The 26,884-nt window shown below is 43.6% G+C and overlaps 1 protein-coding gene across 17 annotated transcripts in view; it reads left to right on the forward strand.

The window, feature by feature from the left end:
- Positions 1 to 26,884, forward strand: part of BRSK2 (BR serine/threonine kinase 2) — a 426,862-nt gene that overhangs the window by 322,857 nt on the left and 77,121 nt on the right. For all 17 annotated transcript variants that reach the window (XM_075129314.1, XM_075129315.1, XM_075129316.1 and 14 more), the window contains 3 exons: positions 7,043 to 7,159; positions 23,419 to 23,452; positions 24,379 to 24,447. In XM_075129314.1, the coding sequence (XP_074985415.1) occupies positions 7,043 to 7,159; positions 23,419 to 23,452; positions 24,379 to 24,447 (220 nt within the window). The remainder of the gene's footprint in view (positions 1 to 7,042; positions 7,160 to 23,418; positions 23,453 to 24,378; positions 24,448 to 26,884) is intronic.

A 26,884-nucleotide genomic window follows, 5' to 3' on the forward strand; every position in this document is an offset into this window, starting at 1 on the left:
GCAATTTCTCCAATTAAAGGGTATCTTGGGTTAGAAATCTGGGAACTAAACAGGGTTGTCATAGAAACCAATATGAATGTTTCAGCTCCAAAATCACTCTACAATAATGGGCCAGTTCATCAGCTAGTGTAAACTGGCATAGCTCCACTGGGCCCAATATTCCAAATCTGTCTTTACCTCCAGGATTTGCTGTCTGCCCTCGGTGACAGTAAGAGGGATAAATTAAACCCAGTGTCACCCATATGCTATGGCTGCCTGCAGTACAGATGAGTTAGTTTTCAGAGAGTAAGAAAGCAGATACCTCACAAACGGAGTGAGGGAGGGATTGATATCCTCCTGGAGAGCATCAGTGAGCGTGGCCAGTAACTGGGGGGCAAGTGTGAACGGTCAGTGCTTGGGGAGCTATGAAGCATGTATGCAAATGCAGATCCTTCTGCTATTCTCTATCCACTAGAATTGTGCACTGGTTCCCCAAGAGCTCTCTTGGAATTCAGGGACACTCACACCATCCCTCTTTCACTCTGCAGGATTTTTTTAGCACCCTTTTTTGTACCATGTGTCTTTGTGCGTGTGTGTGTGTGTGTGTGTGTATTACAGCAGCACCTTGCAAACTGTCAGACACTGTGTACTCTCCCTGTGATCGCTTGGTTAGTGACTCTCTCTCTCTTTTTCACATCCATGTTCCCTCCTTCCAAAAGTCTTGCCTTGTTCAAGCTCTAGCAGCTGGCTGCTTGCTCCACTGTCTTGGCTGAGGGGCTCAGGACATCATATTGCCATCCTGGGTGGGACTATACCAAGCTTTCTGTCATGCCGTGCTGCAGCTCTCTCTTTCATTTTCCTTCTCTGCCTATGCAGCACTCTGTGGGGGGAATTTTCCCTGCTTGTTCACCAAAGAGGCGGCTTTCTTTAATCCTTCTTTCCAGCCAATGTGGAGAAATGCCCTAGGGCATTTCAACCTCTGGAACAATGAAAGGGTAACGAGTCCTCAGTTCACCTGCAGAGCGAAGAGGTGAAGCAGGTCATGTAAGACATGGAGTCAGAGAGATAAGCTGGAAGGGGACCAAATTAAGTTCATTTATTCGGCAATGTTCCATTAAACGCCAAGTAATTATCACATGTGGTGGGGTTTTGTTTCATTTTGGCACAAGAGAGTTCTTGCTGAATATTAATGTGTTAGGCCATCCAGGCTGCTGGGTTCTTTGGCAAATTATAACAGACTCCCCCTGTTCCACATGTCCTCTCATTTCTAACCTGGGCATTTAGAGGAGCCGATGATGATAGCAAGGATGGGGAATGCAAATGCAGAGTAGGTGTCCCATCTCCAGTGGCAACAGTCCCAGTCCTGCCATTGTGGTCCAGATTCTCAGCCTCCGTTCTATCCCCTTAACACTGCCGGAGGAGTATAAAAGGGACATCATATGGATAGCTGAGAATTGTCCCTGGTAGAGGGGAGTTCTCACTTGGGGCAGGGCTTGTCTGTTTGTTATATGTGTGTACAGTGCTCAGCACAGTAGGACCCTCATCCCTGAGTGGGGCTTCTACTAAACAACCCTAATAACTCGTATAAGGGTGGTAGAGCCAGCCCCTATGCCAATCACCCCTACTCTGACTTAGGGGCATATTGCAGGAAGGAAAGAATGTAACTGGATGAGGAATGAACAGAGGGGAGCAAAGCTCCCCAACTATAATTCTCAACTGACTTAGGTCAGGGCCAGGGCTGGGGCATGTGAATGCATGGCTCCCTGACAGTGCCTCCCTCTCTCCACTTCCGAGTGTATTTTGGCACAGGAGAGAATCAGGGCCAATAATTTCCCTTGATGTTATTTTGCCTGGCGTCTGGGGAAAAGCGATTGTTTGAGACAATCTTGTTGCCAGTCGGGGTCCCCTTTCACACTCACTCATGCTACCCCATATCCAGAAGTCCCAGCCAATGGCTTCCGAAGTGCCAGCTGTGGTGTGGACCATCCCGCTATGGCTTTATCAGGGCAGCTGCAGCAGAGGGGACTGAATTCTCCATTGCAATGCATTGGTTACCACTGCAAGGCAAATTCCGCAAAGCCACCGTAGTTGGTAGATCTCACATGCCTGAGTAGGAAGGGACAGAACATGGTAGCTTTCTTTCTTCCCCTTCCCCCTGCATGTCCCTAATGAAAATGAGTGACACATTATTATTATTTTTGCTATTTCAGAGGCATCTAATTTTTCTGCTTGATCTCATTTAAAAAATAAAGTCCAAGTTGTGGATAATATGCTACCGTTCCCATAACCCCACCAGCCTTCCACTGCTTCTAACCTGAGGAAGGCAGGAGAGGAAATGGCACCCCTCACCTTCCCCTGCTATCAAGGGTTTGGTGAAGAGATCTTACTGTCAGGGGGCTGGGGATGAGTCTGACTTCAGAGTTCATTGTGTGTTTCCTTCCCATTGTGAAAAGTGATAGAAATGGGAAAGCTGGTAGATATGGGGCATGGGGAGAGGGTAGAATTTTTGCATGAGTTGCTTCTGCTACATCATTTTCTTGTAATTTCCTTCACTGTTTATCATGGGCCCACTCATAATAGGTATGAGTCCGAGCTTAAGAAACACTCCTGAGTCTTCCGTTTTTAAGTCACCAGCTCATATCTGGCCTAAGTCATTGGGACCGACAGTTGTAACCACATGGAAGCTCTCCAGTGGCTAATGTAATGTGGTGATACCAATACACTTCCTAGAGAAATCACCATCACATTTGTCCGTCATTGGCATCTTCACCGAAGGCCAAGGGCTGAACAGGCACAAATAACGGATTAACGTCGCCCCTTAGAGAGAGATCCTTTCGGTTCAGATTCAGAGGTGTTGGTGGGGAGTTGTGGGAGAAGGCTGAATGCTACCCATTGTGCATCTCACCTGGGAATGAACTAGAGCTGGTCCGATTTTTTTGAACTTTGAAATGTTGATGAAATTCTGAATGTCAACATTTAAAAACGTGAATAAAGCAGAGAAACTGGGGAAATGTTCACTTCATTTTTTTCCCATTTTTGATTAACTATAGAGCTGGCCTAAAATTAAATTTCTAAATGTAATTTAAAATTTGAATTTTAAAAAAAAACAGGAAAAATATTTGAAAGCATTTTTGCAAATAGTTTCCCCTAAAAAAATAAAAATCTAGGATTAACACAGAATTTCAGCCTGCAGGTCTTTCACCAGCACTGCATTCATGCATTTAAGCACATACAGTGTATATATAAGCAGCACATGTTCTATACATTGGACGTACGTGGCTCATATCCGGCCAAACAGCAGGAGGAGCTCTTTCATATATCATTCCACTCACATAGTGAAACCTAACAGACCTGTGAAACACTGACACCCTTTCTGCATGGCTTCCCCTGAAGTGGAAGAGAGAGGACGGGAATAGCAGAGTTTATTGCAGGTCAGGAATGAAATATATTGACCTAGCTATGACGAAACCCAGAGCAATGACACATAGTTACGAGGGAGAGGTTCTAGGGGTTTGGAATTTAGGAAGCATAACGGAGTTTGGATTTAGGGGACACAATGACCCTCACCTAATTCTTACCAGTGCTATTGGCCCTTCATCTTCAGGAGCAATATAATAGACTGAATTTAACAAAAGGAGCATCCCCCAACCTCTGTGCATATAACTAGACTTGGAAGGATTAGATTTTTAACAGTAAATGTCAGTAAACATCAATTTCACCTTACACACGCAAACCAACAGAAAAATATTTTCATCATTGGTAACTGAAATTTGCAGGTAAGCAAAGTGAGAAAACTTGAGAACTTCTTAGAGTGACAATCCAACGATATAGACTTTTGAATTAGGCTTGTGACAAATGGACTATGCCAGTGGTTCTCAACCAGGGGGTACACAGAGGTCTTCCTGAGAGTACATCAACTCATCTAGATATTTGCCTAAATTTTACAACAGGCTACATAAAAAACACAAGTGAAGTCAGTACAAACTAAAATTTCATACAGACAATGACTGGTTTACACTGATCTATATACTTTACACTGAAATGTAAGTACAATATTTATATTCCAATTGATTTATTTTATAATTATATGGAAAAAATGAGAAAGTCAGCAATTTTTCAGTAATAGTGTGCTGTGACACTTTGTATTTTTATGTCTGATTTTGTAAGCAAGAAGTTTTTAAGTGAGGTGTAACTTGGGGTACACAAGATAAATCAGACTCCTGAAAGGGGTACAGTAGTCTGGAAAGGTTTAGGACCCCTGGACTAGGGAATGAATAGTAAAAAAAAGGTCTGATCTGTTGATTTAAGGATACTTACTTCCTATGTTTTGACATGTGATATTGACAATTTGTGCTTTAATGGTTCATAAAATTTTTACTTTTTGAATCTCAACATCTGCTGTTATTACATAATTTTCTGATATTCCCATAATTCCCACAACTGTGAAAATTTAAATAAAAATCTAAAAAAAGCTTAAAAATAGACATTGATATTATCTGTCAGAATTATCCAAACAAGAAAAATGGAGTTCTGCAAGCCCTACATATAAGCAGTCCTTAATAGCAGTCTTGTGAGAGCAGTTTCTGAGACTGATGCAAGGATAACTACTGCAAAAGGCAGAAGGACACATAGTCTGCCTGGAGCTTTGAGAGGTTTCCAGTTACCTTTCATTATATCAACACCACTTACTTTGCAAAGCACTGTTATCACTCATCGCCATACCCTAATGCTGATACAGGAAACCTTTAATCCATCTCCCCCGTTGGATGAAACCTTCCCAGCACTCAGTTGCAAGATGAAATTGATCCTGGATCCCAGTTAGAGAACAGTAATCCAATAATGCACTGCCATCTCATTATTATCCAGCTTCCATAGCCCACTACAGGACCCTGGCCTCTTCTACTCTGTGTCCTTCATTATGCTGAACAGTTAGGGCAGGAACCTCCCCACATAGGGTCAGTACAGATCTGGCACATGTATGATCAGCTTGTATCTGTCAGGGACTGTTGTCCGTGATGGCAGCATTCAGAGGTTCTTTTCTGGGCTTTCACTGGTCATTCACGAACTTTAGAGTGTGCTGAAGGTGTCAGACCAAAGGATATGTCCCAGGTCACCAGGAGACTTTGATTAATACACAAAGGGCTTGATTTACCGAGTGCCCTCCAGTTCATCAGATACAATTATTTACAGATATAAATGCTACCACTCAGGCATCTAATTACCCATTTGCCCCTGCAGTAAGGCACCTAAATGGCAGCATGTTAATTATGTGTACAAAACTGGAGGTCAACCTTTAGGCCCTTTTAAAAATGTGGGCTCAAGGCTTGATGTTAAGATAAAGAACTAGCAGTTTTACTGAATGTTTCCCACTTTGCTGGAGGTCTGAGCAGAGCTGCCTAATGCTCCCAAAGTGACCTACTGCAGCAACAAGCACTGACTTTTACATAAAACCTGAACTGAATTGTTCGGGAGCTGTTGCTAATTGATGTCCCCTAGACTCCTGGTCAGGAACACAAAGGGGGTAATTTCCAAAACATTATAACTTTATGTTTCTGCAATAGGGTCTAGGGGCACTGCCCTATTCCTTTAAACAAGGGGTTAACAGGAAGTGCTCAACTTCCCCTTCCCCATGTGTTTGTTCCCATGAGCAGGACTATCTGAGTGTCTAATACAGGGAGGAAAGGGAAGATAATGTCTTTGAGAAGGTTAAGTTCCACACTAAGGGTCACAGGACTGGGTTGACCCTCGAGCTGGGGTTTTTATTGTTTGGTTTCTGATTGTAGTTCTTGTCAAAAAACATGTAACCTTTGCTGACCGTGATTGGTTTTTATCTCATGCTGACTCATTTCACCCCCTGACAGCATAGGTGCTGGAACTAGGAGTGCGGGGCGTGCTGCAGCACCCCCCTGACTTGAAGTGGTTTCCATTATATACAGGGTTTACAGTTGGTTCAATGGCTCTCAGCATCCTCACTATAAAAATTGTTCCAGCACCCCTGCCTGACAGGCTCCAACTGGTTTATTTTCTGACTGGGTATTGAAAGGGTCCCCCTTATCTGCAAGAAGAGTTAAGTTCTCAAGTTTGGACCTTTTGTCACCCAGACCCAAAAGACACACATTCTGACCACCCAAAGCAGAGACCATGGAAGGGCAACAGGAACTCCTCATAAATGCTGCCTTTTGTTGTTGTTGTTGTTGTTGTTAAGATGCATCTGCCATCTTGGTGACTCAAAACAGTTTTAAAACATGACAATACAGACACAAACCTCACAAATTTTGACGAACTACACTATATAAGAGCTATTTAAAAGTACTTATGCTAGCTAACATGAAAGGGAGGTGATGGGTCCATGACTGCCTCTGGCATGGGTAAGAGAGAAAAGGAGAAGAGGAGGGACAGGTATTTATACCCTTTATCCATGGCAGGAGTTCCCAACCTGGGGATCATGACCCAGTGTTCAAGGGTCACCACCGCCTTGTCCATCCCCTATTTCTAAGTAGGAAGGCAGTCAATGTTAGATGGGAAAGAGGCTTTCAAAAGTGTTGGGAGCCAGTGTTTTGTGGATTTCTGGACTCAAGGGACTTCCGCTTGCCAACTAATTACCCACAGCCACATGCCGAGGCAAGCAACTACTAAAATGAGGCTCTATGGGGTGGAGGAGGCAATACATACAGTGGCCTTTCTTTTCCTGAAAATCAGTCACTGAATTTTCTGCCATTCACAGAACATGTTGATACTGCTGTTTCCTGCCTCATGGATTGGTGTCTGATATCCCAGCCTTAAATGCCATCTGAGATCCCACTCCTACTGAGTATCCTGCATTTCTGTTGTTTTCAATGGGAGCAGAAAGATGTTCTGCACATCTTAGGGCAATGCAGGTTCAGGCCCTCAAAGGGTCAGTAATGGTTGGTTAATGGTTGCCGCATCCCAAAGACTGCATCTCAGACGCTATGTATTCTTCTGCCCCAAGAGGAGAAAAGTGAACTTGTGTGAAGTGAAATAAGCAGATCCTGGGGAGCTGCCCTGAATTTTTCTAACCCATGTTCCAATCCTTTCTCCACAGCCACAGGGATTTAAAACCAGAAAACCTACTGCTGGATGAAAAGAACAACATCCGGATAGCAGACTTTGGGATGGCATCACTGCAGGTCGGGGACAGCTTGTTAGAAACCAGCTGTGGGTGAGTGGCTCAGACTGTATAATAGAAATCAGAGATTGGCAGAGACCTCTTGGAACAGCCACTCACTCTCTCTCCCCAAGTAGAGACCTAGTCGGACACATCTAGCTTTGAGCTAACACTTATTTGTAGGACAGAGTGGGGTGTGTGCACACAAGCGTGTGTGCGTGCGTGTGTATGGGGGAGATTATAGATGTATATGCTGTGCAGTATTTCAGTTGTGGTCGCTTACATCAAGCTTGAATTTCCTCAGTATAGTAGAAAATCCATAAGCTATATATAAGATATGTTAACTAGACCAATATTCTCAAAACTGACTAATGATTTAGAGTGCCTCAATTTTTGGAGGCCCAACTTGGAATGCATTAAAGGGGCCTGGTTTTCAGAGGGTGAGTGCTCAATATTTTCTGAAAATCAGGCTCCTTTAAGCAGGGCTCTGGAGCGGAGCCCGCAGAGCAGCTCCGGAGCAGTGGAGCTGCAGGTTCTTGCCTGGAGCTGGAGCGGAGCCGAAGCACAGCTCCAAAGCTCTGCCTTTAAGGTGTCTCTGAGGTGGACCCAAAAACTGAAACACTCAAAATCCACATCACTCCTGAAAATGTTGGTCTGTCTCTTCTTTCACTGGCCATATCATATTCTTGGGGAACTGAAAATTGATAAAACAATAGTGATCATTTTTCAAGAGTGGATTTAAAAAAAAATACCTGGGGAGAAAAAAATTGAAGTGATTTGTAAAGGATTTTGTGTCCTGCTCAGACTGTCTGCTGTACATCCCAGTCTCATCACTTTTTCTTCATCCTCCTCACAGTTTGACTGCTTGGTCACAAACAGCACCAGAGTGGAAGGCAGTTGGGTTTTGCATGGTTACACATAGGGTGGGAATGTAGGATACAAACAATAAATGAGGCAGAAGGTTTTAAAAATCTTTTGCATTGGTTTAATTGTCAGTGGAACAGCTGATTGCTGATCAAATGCATACCATTCAATATGACAGCCTTTCTAGGAAGTTCCAAGACACTAAAGCAGCCAAAAATAAACACTAAAAATTATTAAAAATAGAAACTGAATACCAGGTTCCCTAAATACTCTTCTTAAATCACTGAAACACATAAGGATGAGATCCTCCATTTTTCAGGCTTCTCTAAATGGTAGTGTTTGTAGTGACTCAACTGTAGATTACCCCAGCTCACCACTTGTGGAACCTGCTGTACACTAGCACCACCTACTGGTAATACTAGGGAATTGCTTTCCTGACCACTTGCCGTCCAATGAAAGGTCACTTATGAGCTGCCACTTCCAATTGAAGAGAGTTCACATCAAACAAGTGGTAGACTGAACAACAGCATGAAGGGGCTACAAGCTGCATTGTCCATATATGGGGCTTTAACTCAACACAAGTTTCGTATTTTGGTATGAATTTGGTTCTCATCACAATGAGCTCAGTGTTTCCAGCTTTGGATAGTGGAATCTGGTTCATGATCTTCCTCCCACACAGCTCTGTTCACTCCTCGCCTTCAGCACTTGTGCAGTTGCAGTGTTGAGGGTCCCACACAGCTTGACATCAATCCTGACCTGTAATAGTCCCTGATCTTCCAATCTAACATTCCCTCACAGCTATGCCAGCCTGGATGTGCAGCAGCCCCAGCTATTCCAGTTTGCAGCCCCCTCGCAACTGTGTCTGTGCACCTCAATCTGGACATTCAGCACCTTTTCCGTTCCAGTCTTGGGTCGACACACAATGCTGCCACTGCATTTCAATCCTGATTCATTCTACCCTTGTTTCTCCAGTCCTGAACCTCTCCTGGGCAAAGGATGCCAGGAGTGAATAATTGTGTGATGTTTGTGATGTGGACAAATACCTGTTGATTAATTGATTGAGATCCACCAGTTCCTTTACACTTGTACCCCAAGTCAGGATTTGAACTCATACCTACATAGATGAAAGGTGAATAACTGTGGAGCGTCATGTTATTGCTAACTGCTGCTTTCAAACTTACGTTCTCAGGTAAGAAATGAAATTCTCACCTCAGTGACTGCAACACCTCTATGTACTTCTAAGGAACCTTTCTTTCCTCACCCAAACAAACAATCTTACCTTGCCTTCCAGGATTTTTCAAATTCCTAGGGAACCACTCAGCAAGGATCCAGCGCTTGTTAGCGGATGGCACTGTCAGCCAGGCCTAGTCTTGAAGGGAGACCTCCCTTCCATCAGCAGTGCTGGAATTCAAACCTCAGTGCCTCCCAGAGCAAACCCCATGTTGCTGCCTTAAAATGCACTAATAAAGAAATCAAGGGAACGAAAGAGACATGCCTGTAATAAACAGAACACAGCAACCCTGTGATCCCCTGCCTTGCAGATGCATTTTAAGAACGGCGCCAATCACTGGGCCTCCATGTGAGCTATTACACCACTTCATTAATTCTCCTGGCATGGGGCCCAGCATGGCTGATACTGGTGCCTTGTGATGTGTCTGGGTTGGGGATGAAAGAAAGGAGAGAGGAAGGAATATATAATGGCATGCCACATATTCACAAAGAAAGGCAGTAGATTTCTGGCTGCCGTTCCCTTGTAGAATTCAGTAACCAGTATCAGAGCTTTTCAAGGCAACAGTTTTACCTTCACTTGCTCCACAGTGTGTGTCTGGTGTTTTCGGCCATTGCGAAAATACAAAAAATGGCTGAATTGTGGCTGAGTTATTGCGCTTTAACGAGTGGCTTCTTCAGGCATCCAGATGCAGATAATTTGCAGGGGTGGGGGGGTTGTCTGTGCTGTGAACATGGATAATGGCATGAAACTGTAACATTCTCACACAAAGAGTCTCCAGGTACTTCAGTCAGTAGAAGCATGAGGATCAGATGGCATTCATCAATGTGGTGAAGCTAACTTTCTAATGATGTGGCATAAGGATTTGAGTGTGCAGTCACAGACCCTTATTCGATGCAGGTTAAGCTTCCTAGTATGACATATAATTTGGATGCATTTCAGGTCAACAAGCTCTGATTGGCATCAGAGGCAACATTACACGGCTCTGAATGTTACCTTCATGTAGCTGCTGCTATTTAATATTCCATGTCTCAGTTTTACTGTTTGATGGGAATTACTCATTGGATCAGCACAGATTGTTTTCTGTAGCACTGATGGCTACAGATAAAAATGTCCCTGAAGGAAATGATAAAAGTGCATTCTGATTGTGTTAATGTGTGTCGGAGGACATGGAAGAGGAGTGGGGAGGTGGACTAGCTGTTTCATTGACATAATTTGTCACTAACTGACTATGTGTTAGGCTTTGGTTGTAATAAATCCGCATTACTAGAAACTTGTATCTCAAATCCTCATGCACAATGCAAAGGAATAACTGACACGTGTCCCTAGACCCCTGAGACAAGGAGGAACAATGCTTAGGGTCTGCAGGGATGGTAGTGACACTGGCAACACAACTTGCTGCAGAAATTGTACAACAAGGCAAGTGTTCTTCTGGAGAAACAGTCCCTCAAGTGCAGAAGTAACACAGCAAATCTTTGCATTCCTCCGAGAGCTGGGAAGGCCTATGAGCAGACAGCAGACAGCTGGTGGAGCTGGGGACTTGTGGGATGCAGCTTTTATTAGTTCACATTTCTTCATCTCTTCCTGGTCTTTACCCTTCCAGGCAAAGAAAACCAAGGCAATTAAATACTGGGAAGCTCTCTCATCCCTCTCAGTCATTTCTTCACTGTGTGCTTTGTTGTGATATTGTAGAATGGTAAATGTAACTCAATGCATTTGTCTGTCCCTAGCTCAGAGGAATGATTGGTTTATGGTTAAAGCACTGTACTGAGACTCAGAAGATCTGGGTTCTATTCCTTGCTCTACCACAGACTTCCTATGGGACCTTGGGCAAGTCACTTAATCTCTTTATGCTCTGGTTCCCCATCTATAAAAGGAGATGATACTACTTGCTGTCTCTCACCCCCTGTCTGTCTTATCTACTTAGCTTGTGAGTTCTACAGGGCAGGGACTATCCCTTGCTGTGGTTATGTAACATGCCTTGAATAATGATGCCCCAATCTTGGTTGGGGTCTATACGTGCTACCGTAGTACACATTATAATAATTTCTACAGAAATCTCAGAAAAGGTATGAGGAGGATGGGGGATTCTCTGGGACCCTAACCCATCTCAAGATCTTAGAGGGGCAGTCTGAAAAATGGAAGGAATAAAAGGAGACGTTGTCAAGGTATGACTGTGGAGAGTTCGTAATCATCTTTCCTGATTTCCAGTTGTTTCTTGTGCTGTTTTAGAAGCCTGGAAATCATCTCCCCTCCCCCTTCCCAATTCTTATCCCAGCTTAGAAAAACTCAGTCCCTGACGGAAAGGGATTGCTGCAGGCAGCTGGGTGATTGAGAATTCAGCAGCAGTGTTAGTTAGTCTCTGTGCTGACTAGCTCCAAATCTCTGTGCCCAAAATGAACAGTAGCTAAGGTAAAGCAGCTGACACATAAATGTGGCTTGCCCCAACACCTGAAGAAGCAGTCAGTACAGAAACTTATGCTCCTGTTGACGGGTCCTCAATGAACTGGCTGTATGAAGCAGTCCCCTTCCTTCACTATCTCCAAGGGGACTCCCTGCCCTAATCCAAAAAGCTACATGGATGTGGTAAGAATGATGATGATGATGATTGTCTCTCATTTTATTTAGAATGAGAAAAGAAGTCTTGCACCAGTCACTTTATAATGGAGGAAGAAAGAGCAGCCACTTCAAACCCCAGCTCAGCCAATGCCTCTTCTCCACAGCACTCCTTCGAGACATTTCCCAGTACCCCTTCAGGCCCACAGACTCCCTGGATCTATCAAATAAGCATGTCTGCTCAATAAGGATGATTATCAGCTGAGTTTAGGCACAGGGTGTGTTCTCTTTATCTTCAGAAATCAAGGTAGTGCTTGATTGCACAAGGCCACAGCAGAAATTCCAGATTCCCCAATACCTATCTTTGGTGCCTGACCACACCCCTTGCAAGGCAGTAGTTCAAGACAGGAATCTAGTGTTGCCACCATTCCTGATTTTCAGGAGCCAGTCCTCGTTCTGATGAAGCTGTCCCATGTCCTGCACACCCTTTCTCTGTATAAATATATATATTACATACACACAAGCTTTGTTAAAATAACATTATGAAGGTTGTAAAGTCAAGCACTCAGAGGTTAGGAAATGCCGGGATTAAGGTTGCCTGTGCAGCCTTAACTCAGCCCCATTCTATTATGCATAAAATTCAGTTCTTAATTACTGCTGTTTTTTACACAGGGCCCCCTGCCTAATTCAATGCACAGAAAGGATCTTATTCAATTGATGAGCAAGTGTGGAATTATTTTTTTTCTTCTCATTGTTCAGTGTGTGGCCCCTTGCCATTTTTATTGTGCACTATTTAGACCCATCTCTGAAGACAGAATTATGGATTTTCTCGTGGTCTTTTCTATGGCATTCATCACTATAATATCTGGGCGCTTCACAAACGTACATTAATTTATTTTCACATCATCCCTGTGAGCTTAGGTAGTATTATTTTCCCCATTTTACAGATGGGGAATTGAGGCACAAAGAGATTGAGGTCAAAAGTACCTGCTTTCTTTGGGTGCCCCATCTTAGACAGTGAGGACCTTATTTTTTCAGAGTAGCTAGCATTATATATCACTTTATATGTTCAAAGCAGAGCTCCAAAGACTTCAGTTTCAGCTTATCACTTTCTGCAAATCAGACCACAAGATCTCAAGTTAGGCACTGAGAAAATGAGGAACGCACAATGATTGACCGTCTGTGGAAAGTTTGGTTTAAATGATTTGCCTGGCATCACATGGGAACTCTATTGAGCATATGCAAAGAGCAGTTTTTCAAAGGCTTATAACTTTGCTATATTTGGACAGATTTTCCTGGAGAAAGCAAAAGGCACATCCATGATGTAAAGGCCATGCCCCATTCCAGTCCCTGTTCCAAGCCATGGGAGTGCTAGAGCTTCTCATAGAAAAGGTTGTCAGAAATTTTTAACATGGGCAAAACAATGTATTTTTCACCACCCTTGTTCTTGGAAACAGCTGAACTTTTGGGGCTGAAATTTTCCCAAAGCAGTCAGCACAAACTAAACATCAACAGTGTATGTTTGGCAGAGTGACAACCAATTGAAAAAAGGGTTATATAATGGGAAGTATCAGCCAACAGTCCTCCTTATAATACATCCTAAAAAGCTGTGTTAAAAGAATGTTTAAGGTTGCAAAGTCAAGGACTCAAAAATTAGGAAATGCCCTATTTAAGGTTGCCAATACAACCTTAATTCAGCCCCCTTATGTGTATGCATTATGATACCATCTTTAATTATGTGATCACATATTATTTTTTCCACTGGATCCCTCTGCCTTATTCAGTGCTTATTTGGACAGTGCTCACTGATTGAGCAGCTATTCAATATTTTGTTTTATGCTCATCATTCAGTGTCTGGCCTCTGGCCTTATTTACTGCACATTAATCAAACCTAGCTCTGATTACAGATATATGAATTTCCTGATGGGCTTTTCTATGATGCTTAGTTCTTTCTGAATATTAGTGAATTTATCTTTACAACATCTCTGTGAGGAGAGAGAGAATTATTATCCCCATTTTATACATTGAGAACTGAGGCACAGAAATTAAAGCCAAAATTGTTGAGTAATTTTAAGTGTCCAATGTGAGACACCTAGGGCCTGATTTTTCATAGTAGTTCGTACATTATAGCACTCTATATGTGCAAAGCAGAGCTTCCATTGACCTCAGTTGCAGTTGTGAGTGCTTAGCATTTCTGAGCATCCAGGTGTCTCAAGTTGGGTACCCAGAAAATGAGAAACACACAGTACCCACATGTTTAAAGTTTGGTTTAAGTGACTTGCCCAGCTTTATATAGCAACTCTGTGGCACAGGCAGGGATAGAATTCATTTCTCCTTGTGGCATGCAGCTGCCTGAACCAGAAATCCATCCTTTCTCTTCCTGCAATTCCCACATTCCCTGCACACCTTCCAACTTCAGCAACAAGTGAGGCAGAAGTACTACAGACAACAGCCTCACCCACTGAACAACCTGAGAGCACAGTGCATCCTGTGCAATCTTCATTCTGGCATTTCCTAACTTTTTAATGCTTAACTTTGCAGCCTTATTATCCTTTTAATGCGGGGGGAGGGGGAGTGTTTGGGGTTCGGATGGAACGTTGGTGGTAATTTCCTACATTTTAAAAAATGTAAGTAGTTCTAATTCTGAATTTCCTAGGTTTACAATACTCGCTTTTGGGATAATTATAACATTTCTGTAATTTTTTTTACCTTGAATTACTAAAATGTTCTCTCAACATTTACTCCATCTTAACATAGTTTTTTGCCTGGGAATTTCCTTGGTTTATTAAAATGTTTATGCATGAATACTATATGAGAAACCCAAAGAGAATTCTACTATGTGATATTTCTAATGATTTGAACATATATGGTATCAACCATAACCTTTTTTTGGTCAATTTTAGTTATTTATTTTAAGACAGATAGCCCAGTGCACCAGATAAGCACAAAAGCATCCAGAGCTCAATGGTTAACTAAGCTTGGTTTACAACTGCTTTGCATCACAAGAACAGTGCAAAGCAACTAATATATGGCCTTTAAATTGCAAATGGGCATGTTTTCTCTGAAAAGTTAACTCAGGTGTTGCCCCAACCCAGCTACTGTTGACACACACAGTCCTCTGGCCTGAGTGTGATGGTGCCTTACACCTGGACTAGCTGGCCTCTCCTGGGGTATAGACTAAAGCTCAAGTGCTGCTTGCACTCGGGCTAGAAACTTACCCACTTTGCAGTAGGGATGCAGGCTAAACCACGTAAGTGCTGATTGTCCTCCACTGCCTTCCCACACTTCCCCCCAGGTGCCCAGAAGGACAGACAAGTTCTCCTGCAATTCAATGGAAAAGAGTCAGAGTGGCTCAGCTTATTACAGTGCAAAGAACCCTGGGATGTGCTAGTGACACATTTGGGTGAGTGGGCCTAGTAACTCAAGTGTGGCATTGTAGTGGCTAACCCAGTTGCTCAGACCTGAGTAGTGATCACTGCAGTTAATGCTGCAGTAAAGACAAACTCACTGATGTGTTCATTTAGAGCAGGGATGGGCAGCTGGTGCTCCAGGGGCCACATCCGGCCCACCAGATCATTTTATTTGGCCCGCCACAGCCCAGCTCAGGATGGGCAATCTGGCACCACCAGGGTCAGAGAGAGGACAGGGAATCAGGAGAAAGGGCCACACTTGCACACAGATGTGCACATCACGTGGCACTGTGGCGAGAGCCAGCGGGCTGGAGGAGGGAGCCAGGCCCAGCCCCATGTTCGAGGAGCCACCACTGCAGGCAAGAGCGAGGTGGGCTCACTCTCCAAACTCACACACACACACCCCTGCCCCCACTAACCCCAGCCTGCCAAAGGGTTTTAGTGGGATATGTGGCCCTCTGCTGCCTTAAAGTTGCCCATCCCTGATTTGGAGCATTGGTCTAGTGTGAGACTGGTGCTAAGGGACAGGAGGGTTGGGAAAGCCAAGCCCCTGAGTCCCAGTGTCTCTGCACTTGAAGGGCTTCTTCTGTGCTCTTGCTTCTGTTCCCCCACTAGTGCTGCCTTCATTGGCAGTGGAGCCAAGGCAACAGTGTCATGGGAAGCTATTGATGTGGAAAGAGAAGTTTAACAAAGAGAAGTTTAAGGGTTACTTGATTACTGTGTGTAAGTATCCAGAGGGGGAACAAATATTCTTCAGACTATCAGAGAAAGGTATAATACCATCCAATGGCTGGAATTTAAAGCTAGACAAATTCAGATTGACAATAAGGTGCAAAGTTTTACCAGTGAGGGTAATTAACCATTGAACAGCTTACCGAGGGGTGTGGTGGATTCTCCATCACTAGCTATTTTTAAATGAAGATTGGATGTTTTTCTAAAAGATCTGCTCTAGAAATTATTTGGGGGAAGTTCTATGGCCTGTGTTATTCAGGAGCTCTGAGTAGATGATCACAATGGCCCCTTCTGGCCTTAGAATCTGTGAATCTATACATGAAAAAAGCTAGCATGTGGCTGTTGAACTTTTAAAGAGCAGTGACCACCGGATCAAATAATCCACCAGTGAGAACTCTTGACACGTCTAATATCCTTTATGCCACTGACTTATGTGAGCCAATAGAGTTATTGCATGCAAATTAGCTGTACAGGAAATGTGGAGATTGGCTGAGTTATCTCTGGTGTCAATGGCTCTACTTAAGACAGGGGTTCTCACACTGTTTAATATATTTAACACCATTATAAATGCTGGAGGCAAAGCGGGGCTTAGGGTGGAAGCTGACAGCTCGTGACCCCCCCCATGTAATAACCTTCCGACCCCCAGTTTGAAAACCCCTGTCTTAAGAGTTACTTGGGTGGTTGACCTGAGCCTGCCTGTAGCCTATATATAATTAGGCACAATTGTTAATAACTTAGCTTAATTACAACTTAATTCCTATGTACAAGATTTCAATTAATTTTAACTCCGTGGGCTTTTTGTGTTGAAGCATCTATGTTAGTCTCTCACTAAAATCATTTGGGATAGAGTAAAGACTGACACAGATGCTGGAGTTCTTAGAGGACCCAGTTTTTAATACGTTTTAATTCATAAACTAATTAATGGATTTCCTTCGTGCTTGAAGAGTAAGTGCTGGAAGGCTGGGGAGGATATGCTGTATTTTTCATACAAAGCAAACAGGTTCAGTGCTTGCTTTAAGTGTAAAACAGGACTCAACCTCAACTACTGAGTTGTTACAGCACCATCATCAGATAGCCCCTCTCCTAAGCTGAGACCCTGCCAGACCGTCACTGTGTTGTTCTCCTTTCCGGTATATCTCCGCCACTTTGTCTCTCCTGCCTTCCTCCAGTGGCATTTCTCCATCTTCATCTTTCTCCAGCAGAATTCCCCATTCCTCTTGTCCCACCCTTATGGCACTCCCCTTTCTCTCAGCCCTTAGCACCCAGCCTGTAGGAGAAGGTGTGGGAGGCCGTCAGTGCTGCTATCTGACTTTCTGCCTCTGAAAGCCAACTGGGAACCAATGAAGAGCAGCAGAGGAGGAGGAGAGGCAGCGTATGGCAGCCCCAGCAGTAGCAGAAACAACAGCTAGTGGCAGGAGGAGAAAAATGCAGCCACACCTGCCCTCTTTAACTGGGGAACTCAGAGCATGAGGACAACAGAGACAGAGTGAGTGTCCCATGCACTGAGAACATACTCCTTCCAGTTGTTGAGGCCTGAAGAATGGTCACTTGGAGAATCACTGCTTCCCCCAGAGGTCATAGCCTACAGAATGACCATTCAGAGAATCATTGCTCCTGTGGGCAGGCCGTGGCCCAGGGAAGTCAGTTTCACCTGTCAAATAAACAATTCACTGGCGCTTCTTCACAGCAGAGCCCTCTGGCAAAAGCTGCTTCTTGATCTTGCTTAGTGATATTATTTGTTATCAAAAACAGATTGTGGCTTGACTGCATAGAGATGTAGCTGAAAGATGAGGAAAATGGCCTAGGGGGAAGAAGCAGAGAAAGTTGCTTAGACATACACACATTGAATAATTAGTGATAAGAGCCAAGGAAATATTCATGACTCTGTGGAAAGAGAAATAGATTTTTGATTAAATTTGAGTTTTTCTCTTTCAACCAGTTGAAGTTGCTTTGTGATTGGCAGCATGGAAATGAATTTTCTATGTGTTCTGGCTGGCCTGAGGATCCCATGTGGCCAAGATAAAACCACAGATATACAGCTGCCATACACTGGAAAGAATTCAGAGTGGCGATGCCAGAAGCCTATACTCTCTTGGCTGTTGCAGTGCAGCTGTTGAATGGTCAGGTTAACCCAGCTTCCTCTCCCCCAGCTTTATCCATGTACCCTACTTCCAAAAATGACCCAGTTCCACAAGCATCATTTATTTAGGTAGCCCAGCCTTCCACGAGTATGATATTGCCAGTTTGTTCCACTGTTAATTGGATTTTTTTACACCTTCCACAGGGTTAGTGGATGCTTCCACACATCTGATTGGCATTCAAGGGATTTTTGTATCCTTCTCCCCTCCTCTCCTCCCAGTTTCTGGGAGGATTCCAATAGACTCCAGCAAGGGGGATCCTTTAAGAATCCTGTAAGATTCCCTTCCAATCTGGGGGAGATATGGGGACTGTGACGCATTTGAGGTGCATGATGGCAGCATGCAGAAGAAGATACGTTGGTATGCAGGTTGCAGTACTGAGGCCCCTCTCTCTTTTGAAGGGATGAGTGTTGTCAGACGGTGTGATTGGGGAGATTGTATTCCAGGCTTGCCTCCTCAGTATCCATAGATAGGAGTGTTGGCACCTGTCACTGGTAAAGTTGCCATACAGGAATAAAAACGGTGAGGCAATCCGTATAACTAAGATAGAAAAATGTTACTCTGTTCTCTCAATGCACCTGAAAATGCCATGTCCCACCCAGGAAATATTCTGTTCCAACAGAGTGGGAAGGGTGGCGTAGCACCCAGGACACCGAACTGGGGCGCAACAGACCTGGGTTCAATTCCTACCTTGGTTGCTGACTTCCTAGGTAACTATGGGCAAGTCATTTTATCTACCTGGTGCCTCAGTTCCCCATCTGTAAAACGGGGATGGTACTTCCCTACCTTACAAGGATGTTGTGAGATCCGTTTAAATCCGTTGAAGATCGTGAGAAATTCAGATCCTATGGTGATGGGAGCCATATACCTACCTAGACGGCGCCCTGACACATTTGCTCCATCCTGATGTGCTTTTTCAGGTGGACGTTCCATAGGTAGCTGCTGGGACTCAGCAGCAGAGCATGCCTTCAAACGAACACGTCCATTACTATGCGCAAGTCTGCACTACCGCGCTACATCGGCGCACCTGCACCAGTTCAGTTGTGCCACTGAAGACGCGCTATGCCAATGGGAGAGCGCACTCCCACTGACATAATTACTCCACCTCCGTGAGAGGTGGAAGCAATGTCAGCAGGAGAGCGTCTCCTGCCAACATAGCGCAGTGTGGACAGCACTTTAAGTCGATGTAACTTATGTCTCTTGACGGGGGTGTTGTTTTTGCATCAACTTAATCAATTACATCGACTTAATCGGTAGTGACTTAGCCCTGAGTGACTTAGCTGAATGGCTGGTTGAACCAAATATCCACGGTCAAATGTAAACTGTTTTTATGCTCTGTCTGCTGCAAGCGGTAATTGATGTTTTCAGTCCTCACAAGCACTGATACACATCCTACATCTCCCGTCTCGGGCCCTTACACTGCTCTGACTAAGCACCTCAGTTCCAATCTGCAATTTGCTATGCTAGTCCAGTCCTGGACTCCAGCCCGAAGTCTGTTCCTGCTCTTCGTCCCTGACTTGGATCTCTGCTAAACCGAGACTGCCAGCTCTGCAGTGGTTTTATGATGTGTAGAAATACCTGTCAGGGATTCTGTCACTCACCAAAATAATTTCATTTGCGATCCATGGTGCATTTGATCGCTGGTCTGAAAGCCAGTCCATTAACCCATTGCATCCCCCAAACTTCATTCCATATTATTATGAATCTGTGACGCAATAATAGTTCAGTGGAGGACAGCCTAATGAATCTGTTGAAGATGTATCTGCCGCTGCTTTTCTGTGTCCTGACTGGAGGATGATAGGACAGCTAGGAGGGTAAGACTCCATGGCAGTAGGGAGGACAGTTATAGACTTGGGAGGAGATGATGAAGGCAGCTGTTCCTGGCAGTGGCTCAAAATGGCTGAGCTGTATCTTCTGGAGTTACATGTGTGTGGCTGGGCATATCTTTGTTTAAGAGTAACTGGACTAATGTACCTAGCATGAATAAAAACATGCACTTACACAAACTACTCTGCACCTTACGTTGACATCAGTTTCTTTCCGACAAGGGTAAATGACCCACTGCAAAGCCCTGAAATTAATGGGAGCTTGGCCAAGGGCCAAGAATATTGTTATTTTATCACTATCATACATGGGATTGTGATGTTTGAAAGATGCGGATGTTTATATAGCAGCAGCCAACACTGCCATGTTCTGGGCCCTTAAGCAGCCTCTGTGGAAATATCGGGACCTCTATTTTGCCATGAAACTGCAGATCTATAAAACTACAGTTATACCAGCGCTGTTGTACAGCAGTGAAATGTGAGGACTGAGGAATGGCTGAAGACAGGTGGACTGATGTTTTTGATTCTCGCCATTTTCATCAGCTGCTTCATATTAAGTGGGAGGACAAGATCAGTAATGAAGATATTCATAGCAACCGCCAGCATCAGCACTGGTTCAATTTTGGTGGCTTTCTTGGTTTGGACATATTATTAGGATGGAAGACATGAATTTCAAAGCATATTTGCCAAGGAATGGAGATGAAAAGTGGTCTGCAGTAGCTTTGGTTCTACAATAAGATTGCCAGTGATGGACAGAAACTGAATATCCAGGCAGATTGTCGTATGGACCTAGCTAGAGATTGATACGCTCCTTTGGGATGTGCCTTGAGTATGATGATTGTTATCATAATATGTTGCATTTCTATAGCCATTTCTGTCCAAGAATCTCAAAGAATTTTGCAAACACAGATGAATTAAACCACACAACACCTTTGTGAAGTAGAGAACTAATATTATTATTACTTCTATTTTACAGGTGATGAAACTGAGGCACAGAGAAATTAAGGCCAAATTTTTTCAAAAGTGGCCGTTAATTTTAGGTGCCACAAAACTGAGGAACTCAAAATCAGTGGCCACTTCACAAAATTTTGGACTAAGTAACTCACCAAAGAATATGCAGGACATAAGAGCTGGCAACAGAGCCCCAGTATCTTCACTCCAACTTCTTTGCTTTAGCCATATGACCATCTTTTCCCTCCCAAATAGGCAGCTACATGCCAGTACCAAATCCACCCAACTATGTGAAGACAGAGCCCGATTTTTATTAAATTAGAATTGAACCATAGTCTGTTTTGACTTAATAATCTAAATTTACAAGCTCCCTCCTAAATGAAGACCACCTGAGGACTACGGATCTGATAGCCCTGGTTAGAATGTCCCTTGTATTTGTAAAAGCTGCCTTCTGTGGACAGTTTCCAACAGACCCAAACTTTGCTGAGCCTTACTTCACAGGTCTGTATCACATTGCTTAAGCTTAGCTTGCAATATGATATGTCTCCACAGAAATCAAACAGCTGCAGGGCCACCTGACTTGGGCTTGCAGGGCTTAGGCTGCGGGGCTGTAAAATTGCTGTGTAGACAGCCCAAGCCCAAACATCTATACAGCCTAAGCCACACGAGCCCAAGTCAGCTGACCCAGGCCAGCCACGGCTGTGTCACAGATCTTTTATTCCAGTGTAGACGTACCCTCAGAGTCCTCAATATACCTTGGGTTTATCAAGATTCACCTTCCCAGTGCCATGGTATTGAATCCTCACATCGGGACATTGCATCTGTGTTTTGTGTCAGGGTGGAAGTACAGTTCATGCAGTAATATCAGGCTTTAAGATTAAACTCGATAAGTTTATGGAGGAGATGTTATGATGGGATAACATGATTTTGGTAATTAATTGATCTTTAAATATTCATGGTAAATAGGCCCAATGGCCTGTGATGGGATGTTAGATGGGGTGGGATCTGAGTTACTATAGAAAATTCTTTTCTGTAGTATCTGGCTGGTGAATCTTGCCCATATGCTCAGGGTTTAGCTGATCGCCATATTTGGGGTCGGGAAGGAATTTTCCTCCAGGGCAGATTGGAAGAGGCCCTGGAGGTTTTTCGCCTTCCTCTGTAGCATGGGGCACGGGTCACTTACTGGAGGATTCTCTGCTTCTTGAAGTCTTTAAACCATGATTTGAGGACTTCAATAGCTCAGACATAGGTGAGAGGTTTCTCGCAGGAGTGGGTGGGTGAGATTCTGTGGCCTGCATTGTGCAGGAGGTCGGACTAGATGATCATAATGGTCCCTTCTGATCTTAATATCTATCTATGAATCATTGTGCATCAGTGCTGAGCTACAAACATTGTGACATAAAACAGGCATCACCAGCCACATGATTATTTTGGCCCAAAGGGCAAATACACAACTGGGGCAGCCTTATAATTACTAGGAGGTGTCAGTAGGAGTGTTACTGAGTCTTGGGGAAGTGCTTAGGCCAACTTGGGTCCCTCCTGCTTTGTCAGGCTGCCTTAAGTGGATACTATAAAGTAAATAGTCATTGCTGTAATCTTTAGGAAGTCCATCCTTTCCTGTTTTTTTAAAACAAAGTTGCATGTTAAAATCGTGGATTAGCTGTAGTTATGCGCACTGGAGAAGCCGAGAGCAAGTGAAAGATGACATTACCCTTGATAATTGCAAAGGTTCAGGGGGATGATTCAGGTGCATGTATCTGATTGGTGTGAAAGTGGTTTTTTAAAAACTAAGCTAGCATATGCCATGACTACCTTTAATTTTATACACAGGGCCAGGTAAAAATATCTGATGAGAGGCAACTGGGCTGCAGTTCTGCAGGATCAGTGTATAGCTCTCCATGCCTCTTCTCCCTGGCATGTTATAATACAATTTGAATGGAGCACAATGGGTAGAGTTCTTTTCGAATCCTGTAAGTGTCCATCCCAGGAGCCTCTATCCTAATCTAGGTGGTGCAGGGGAATATGTGGTCTTTGGTGGCTGCATCTTCACTGCAGAAAAGCACTGTGCTGATGGGTAAATTACCATACTGGTTTTGGGGGGGGGCTAATAGAGACTCATGCATTTTTAGGGGTGTATTGCTATGTAGGAGTTGGGTGGAAAGCTGGGCTTCCCCTAAGCACTGACAATACATACAACTATGCCTCCATCAATATGGGCTAGACACTCTAGGTTCCAAATGGGACCCCAAGAATATGAGCTTCTTCAACGCAAGACCCTGGTCTTTTCATTGGCCTTCGTGGGCTTTGCTGAAGTGAGATAAGAACTCAGAAATCTGTTCCTGAAAGAGATGCATCAGAGCCTGATTTAAAGTTGCCTCTGTTTCTGAAGGTTTTCTCACAATTATGTGTTAGGATTATTCTTCCGGGTAGCCACTTCCTGGGTACGATTCTGTCTCACAAACGGGTTTCAGCTGAGGTCAGGGAGGGGAGTGTTGTTCTGTCTCTCCTAAATTATGTAGAAGGCTCCCAGATACCACTGTGGTGGGCAGATTACAAATATATCTAATAAGTATAGGTTTAGATGCTCATTTGATTGTGTTTTGCTTTACAGGTCGCCACATTATGCCTGCCCTGAAGTGATCAGGGTAAGTTAGCTTGTACTCTCAGCATCTGTATAAAAGCATGTCACTCGTTACATGGATGCAGGCAGGTACCCACTACAGGAAGTGATCCCAAGGCAGTCAGCATTGCAAATGCTTAATATGACTGTCATTTTCCTTTATGTGACAAGGCCCAAAAGCAAGTTCCACCACTAATGTAAAGGTCATGAACATATGTCATTCTCAGAGGGCAGAGGTCACTCATGATGGCACAGCTACTTCAGTCGCTTGACCAGCCAGAAATACAATGGTTTTGTTTTCCATGTTACTTCCATCCAGTGGGCCTCCATGTCCCCTATGGAGTCCCTAAATATCCCCTCAAGACGAAGAAAACTGGATTGGACTGTCAGCACTGTTACTAGTTTGCTATTGAGCAATAGGAGGTACTCCCTTCTCCTGCTCTTTCTTCTTCCCCTAAGGCTGGCTGCTGTAGGCTCTGGTGGCCTAGGGCTCCAAAGGCCAGGCTTCCCACCTGTTGATGCACAGCAGTAATATGAAGCCAAGTGGTTCAGAAAATCAATAGAAGAGAATTGCCAGAAAACATTACAAGTTAGCAAATAATATGACCCATTCCAAGCTCCATAAAGAGCTAACCAGGAGAGAAGCAGCTTCTTGATATCCTGAAGGCATCTCTGACATTTGATTAAGTGCTGACTCCTTAGTTCTTTTACTGCTCTGTGGCCATTCGCTCCCTTCCCCATATTGCAGGCTTACATCCCTCAGACAAGGACATAACACTGACTTTCACAAGAACCCATGAGCCGCTCTGGCCTGCTACTTAGGTAGCTCTCAAGAAAGCAGCTTCTTGGATCAAAACTTCAGGTCTCTCACTCTCCCCTTCCTCATTATTCAAGGATGGCTAATTCTCTTACTAACAAGCATTCATTTAAACTCCTATCTCTGTTTCACAGGGAGAAAAATATGATGGGAGGAAAGCGGATGTCTGGAGCTGTGGAGTCATTTTATTTGCATTGTTAGTGGTGAGTCATCATCCTTGCTACCTCCTTTAAACAGAAAAAAACCCCACAATGCTGATGTATTTCATGTTAAATCTACTGACATCATGTAAGTCTCTCCTGGGTTCCTTCTCTCTTTCTGTATCTCTCAGCTGCATCTTCTATCTGTCAGCATCCGTCCCAAAAGGGAATGCATGACAAATATTTTACTTCGCCTGTGAAGGGCTGCCACCCTGTACAGCAGAGCAGAGGGGATTGTGGGAAAGCTGCTTTCCTATATGCTCTTTGCTCTGTTATTGTGGGGCAGTGCTTTAAGAACCTGATTCAAAACTCACTGAAGTCAAATGGCCCCAGAGGGATAGGATGGTCAGGGTTGCAACTTCAGGACCGGGAGGAGCCTAGATTGCCCTTCACAGGATCAGGAAAGTGGTTTGGTTTAGTGTATTTTTTTAATTACATGTATCTGCATCTTGATTCAAATGGTTTTGTCAAGAACTGAGTGAAATGTAACAGCTGTGGTTCATGCCAATTTTGAGCCTCTGTAAACTGCATTTAGTGCAGTTGAGAATGTAGAATTGAGCCAAAAGTACCATGTTTCAACACAGATAATAATTCCTTTCCTGGCACCCAAAATATACTGTTTCAGAATTTGTCCCTGGCTCAGTGAAAGGTTCATGAGCTGCACAGAACTTGTTCTGAGTTACACAGATGGTCTGAAACCTCAAAACCAGACAAAAATTGTAACAAAACCTGAAATCAAGTGAGTTTTGCCTCTGTTCAGCTTTATAAAGGAAATCTGATTTGTACTCCCATAAGGAAGAAGTAGGTTGCCATAAGTGAAAAGTAGGATAGACTTAATGTGTATGAAATTATTTGTCTTGTTTGTAATATGTCAAATGATCATCTACAGTTACAAACAGCAAAACTCCTTGAGCCATATTCTGTTGTCCTTGCACAGTTATTATCCGGTTCCCTCTCAGGCAAACTTCTACTGAAATCCAGTGGGAGTTTGCCTGAGTGAAGAATGTGATTTGACCTTTTGAAACAACAGGAAAAAGAGACTGAGAAAAGCTGCCTGGGAGTTATCAGAGTGAGTACTCCATTCTCAAGAGGATGCCCTTCGAGATTTTGGACCTCACTGTCTCAGGAAAATGTTTTGGGTTGTTTCTAGGTATAAACCTGAGCCTTTAAAGCAGTTGAAACAAGCCCATCACTGATGCTCAGTGCCAAGCATCAGGTTAATTACATCAAGATAAACACCCACTAAAAGTCTTAGGCCAATAGAAATTGCTAGTAATTAGCGGCCTTTAGTTGCTATGTCCAGGAAATGCTGCATTTTATCATGAATTATATTACATTAGCCAAAGTACCTAACTCTCAATATTGATTTTGCTTTCAGTCCTGAATAGTTATGAGGAACTAGGTAACTGGAGGGACTGGTAATGAATATGAGGCCTTTTGCTTCTAGGCCACTAGTTTGAACAAACACAGGTTGGTAATGACTGATGATTGTCAGCATCAAATGGGCTTTTGGTGGCTTCTGTAAAGAGATTTATTGGCCTCAGTCTGTTATATGCACCGGATTACCCTACACAAGCATTACATGCACTGAAGTAAATACAGTGTAAACACTGACATTTAGAGCCTGGCTGTAAGAGTTGCTGAGAACGGGCAACTTGCATGGATTTGATGGGAACTGAGGACACAGCGCATCTACCAGGATCATGTCACTAACTTGTGGGGAGAGAGATTCTCTGGTGAGACATGGGCTTGTGATAAAACCATATCATAGTTTCATCCAGTGGACCTCCAGAACCCTCAAGCTCTTAAAGCATCCTAATTCAATCCTGGGGCACACGGGAAAGAATCCTGGAATAATGCCGATGTCCCAAACAAACTCCTGGTTGATGACCCCAGAAAATAATTTACAGCTTTTAACCTACCCTGGAAACAGTAGTCTGCATTGAATCATTTCAGAACATCGCATGGCCGATGTTACCCTCTCTTACATCTCTGGAAGATGAGAGATAATGAACAATGTGACTGTGGTCACCAGTTGCAATCTGTGGACCACATTGTAATCAGTGCACACTTCAACTGTTTGCTGGTGGCATTTTGGACTTGTGACAAGCCACTTCCGAAGCCACACATTGACTCCCTATTCTGAACTTGGTTACTTGAACATTGCTGATCACCTCTCTGCTACTAAACGTTGAGTTGAATTTACGTGGATCCCTGAGTCTTTTAAGAATTTGCCTGAGAAGGCAACATCATATTTTGCGTTCTATTTTATTCTCTTTTTATTTTTCAATTTTAATATAAAAAGCTACCTCCAAGATTCTATTTCCGTGTTGGAAAAAGTAAAGCAATGCTAAGCAATTATCAACAGATGAAGAAGGTGTGCTTTACTTCTTATAATGGTACAGTGACTTTCTTAATGTCTTTTCTTTTCTTTTCTTTT

This window comes from Caretta caretta, chromosome 6, assembly GCF_965140235.1.
Source record: "Caretta caretta isolate rCarCar2 chromosome 6, rCarCar1.hap1, whole genome shotgun sequence".
In the NCBI taxonomy this organism is placed as follows: domain Eukaryota; kingdom Metazoa; phylum Chordata; order Testudines; family Cheloniidae; genus Caretta; species Caretta caretta.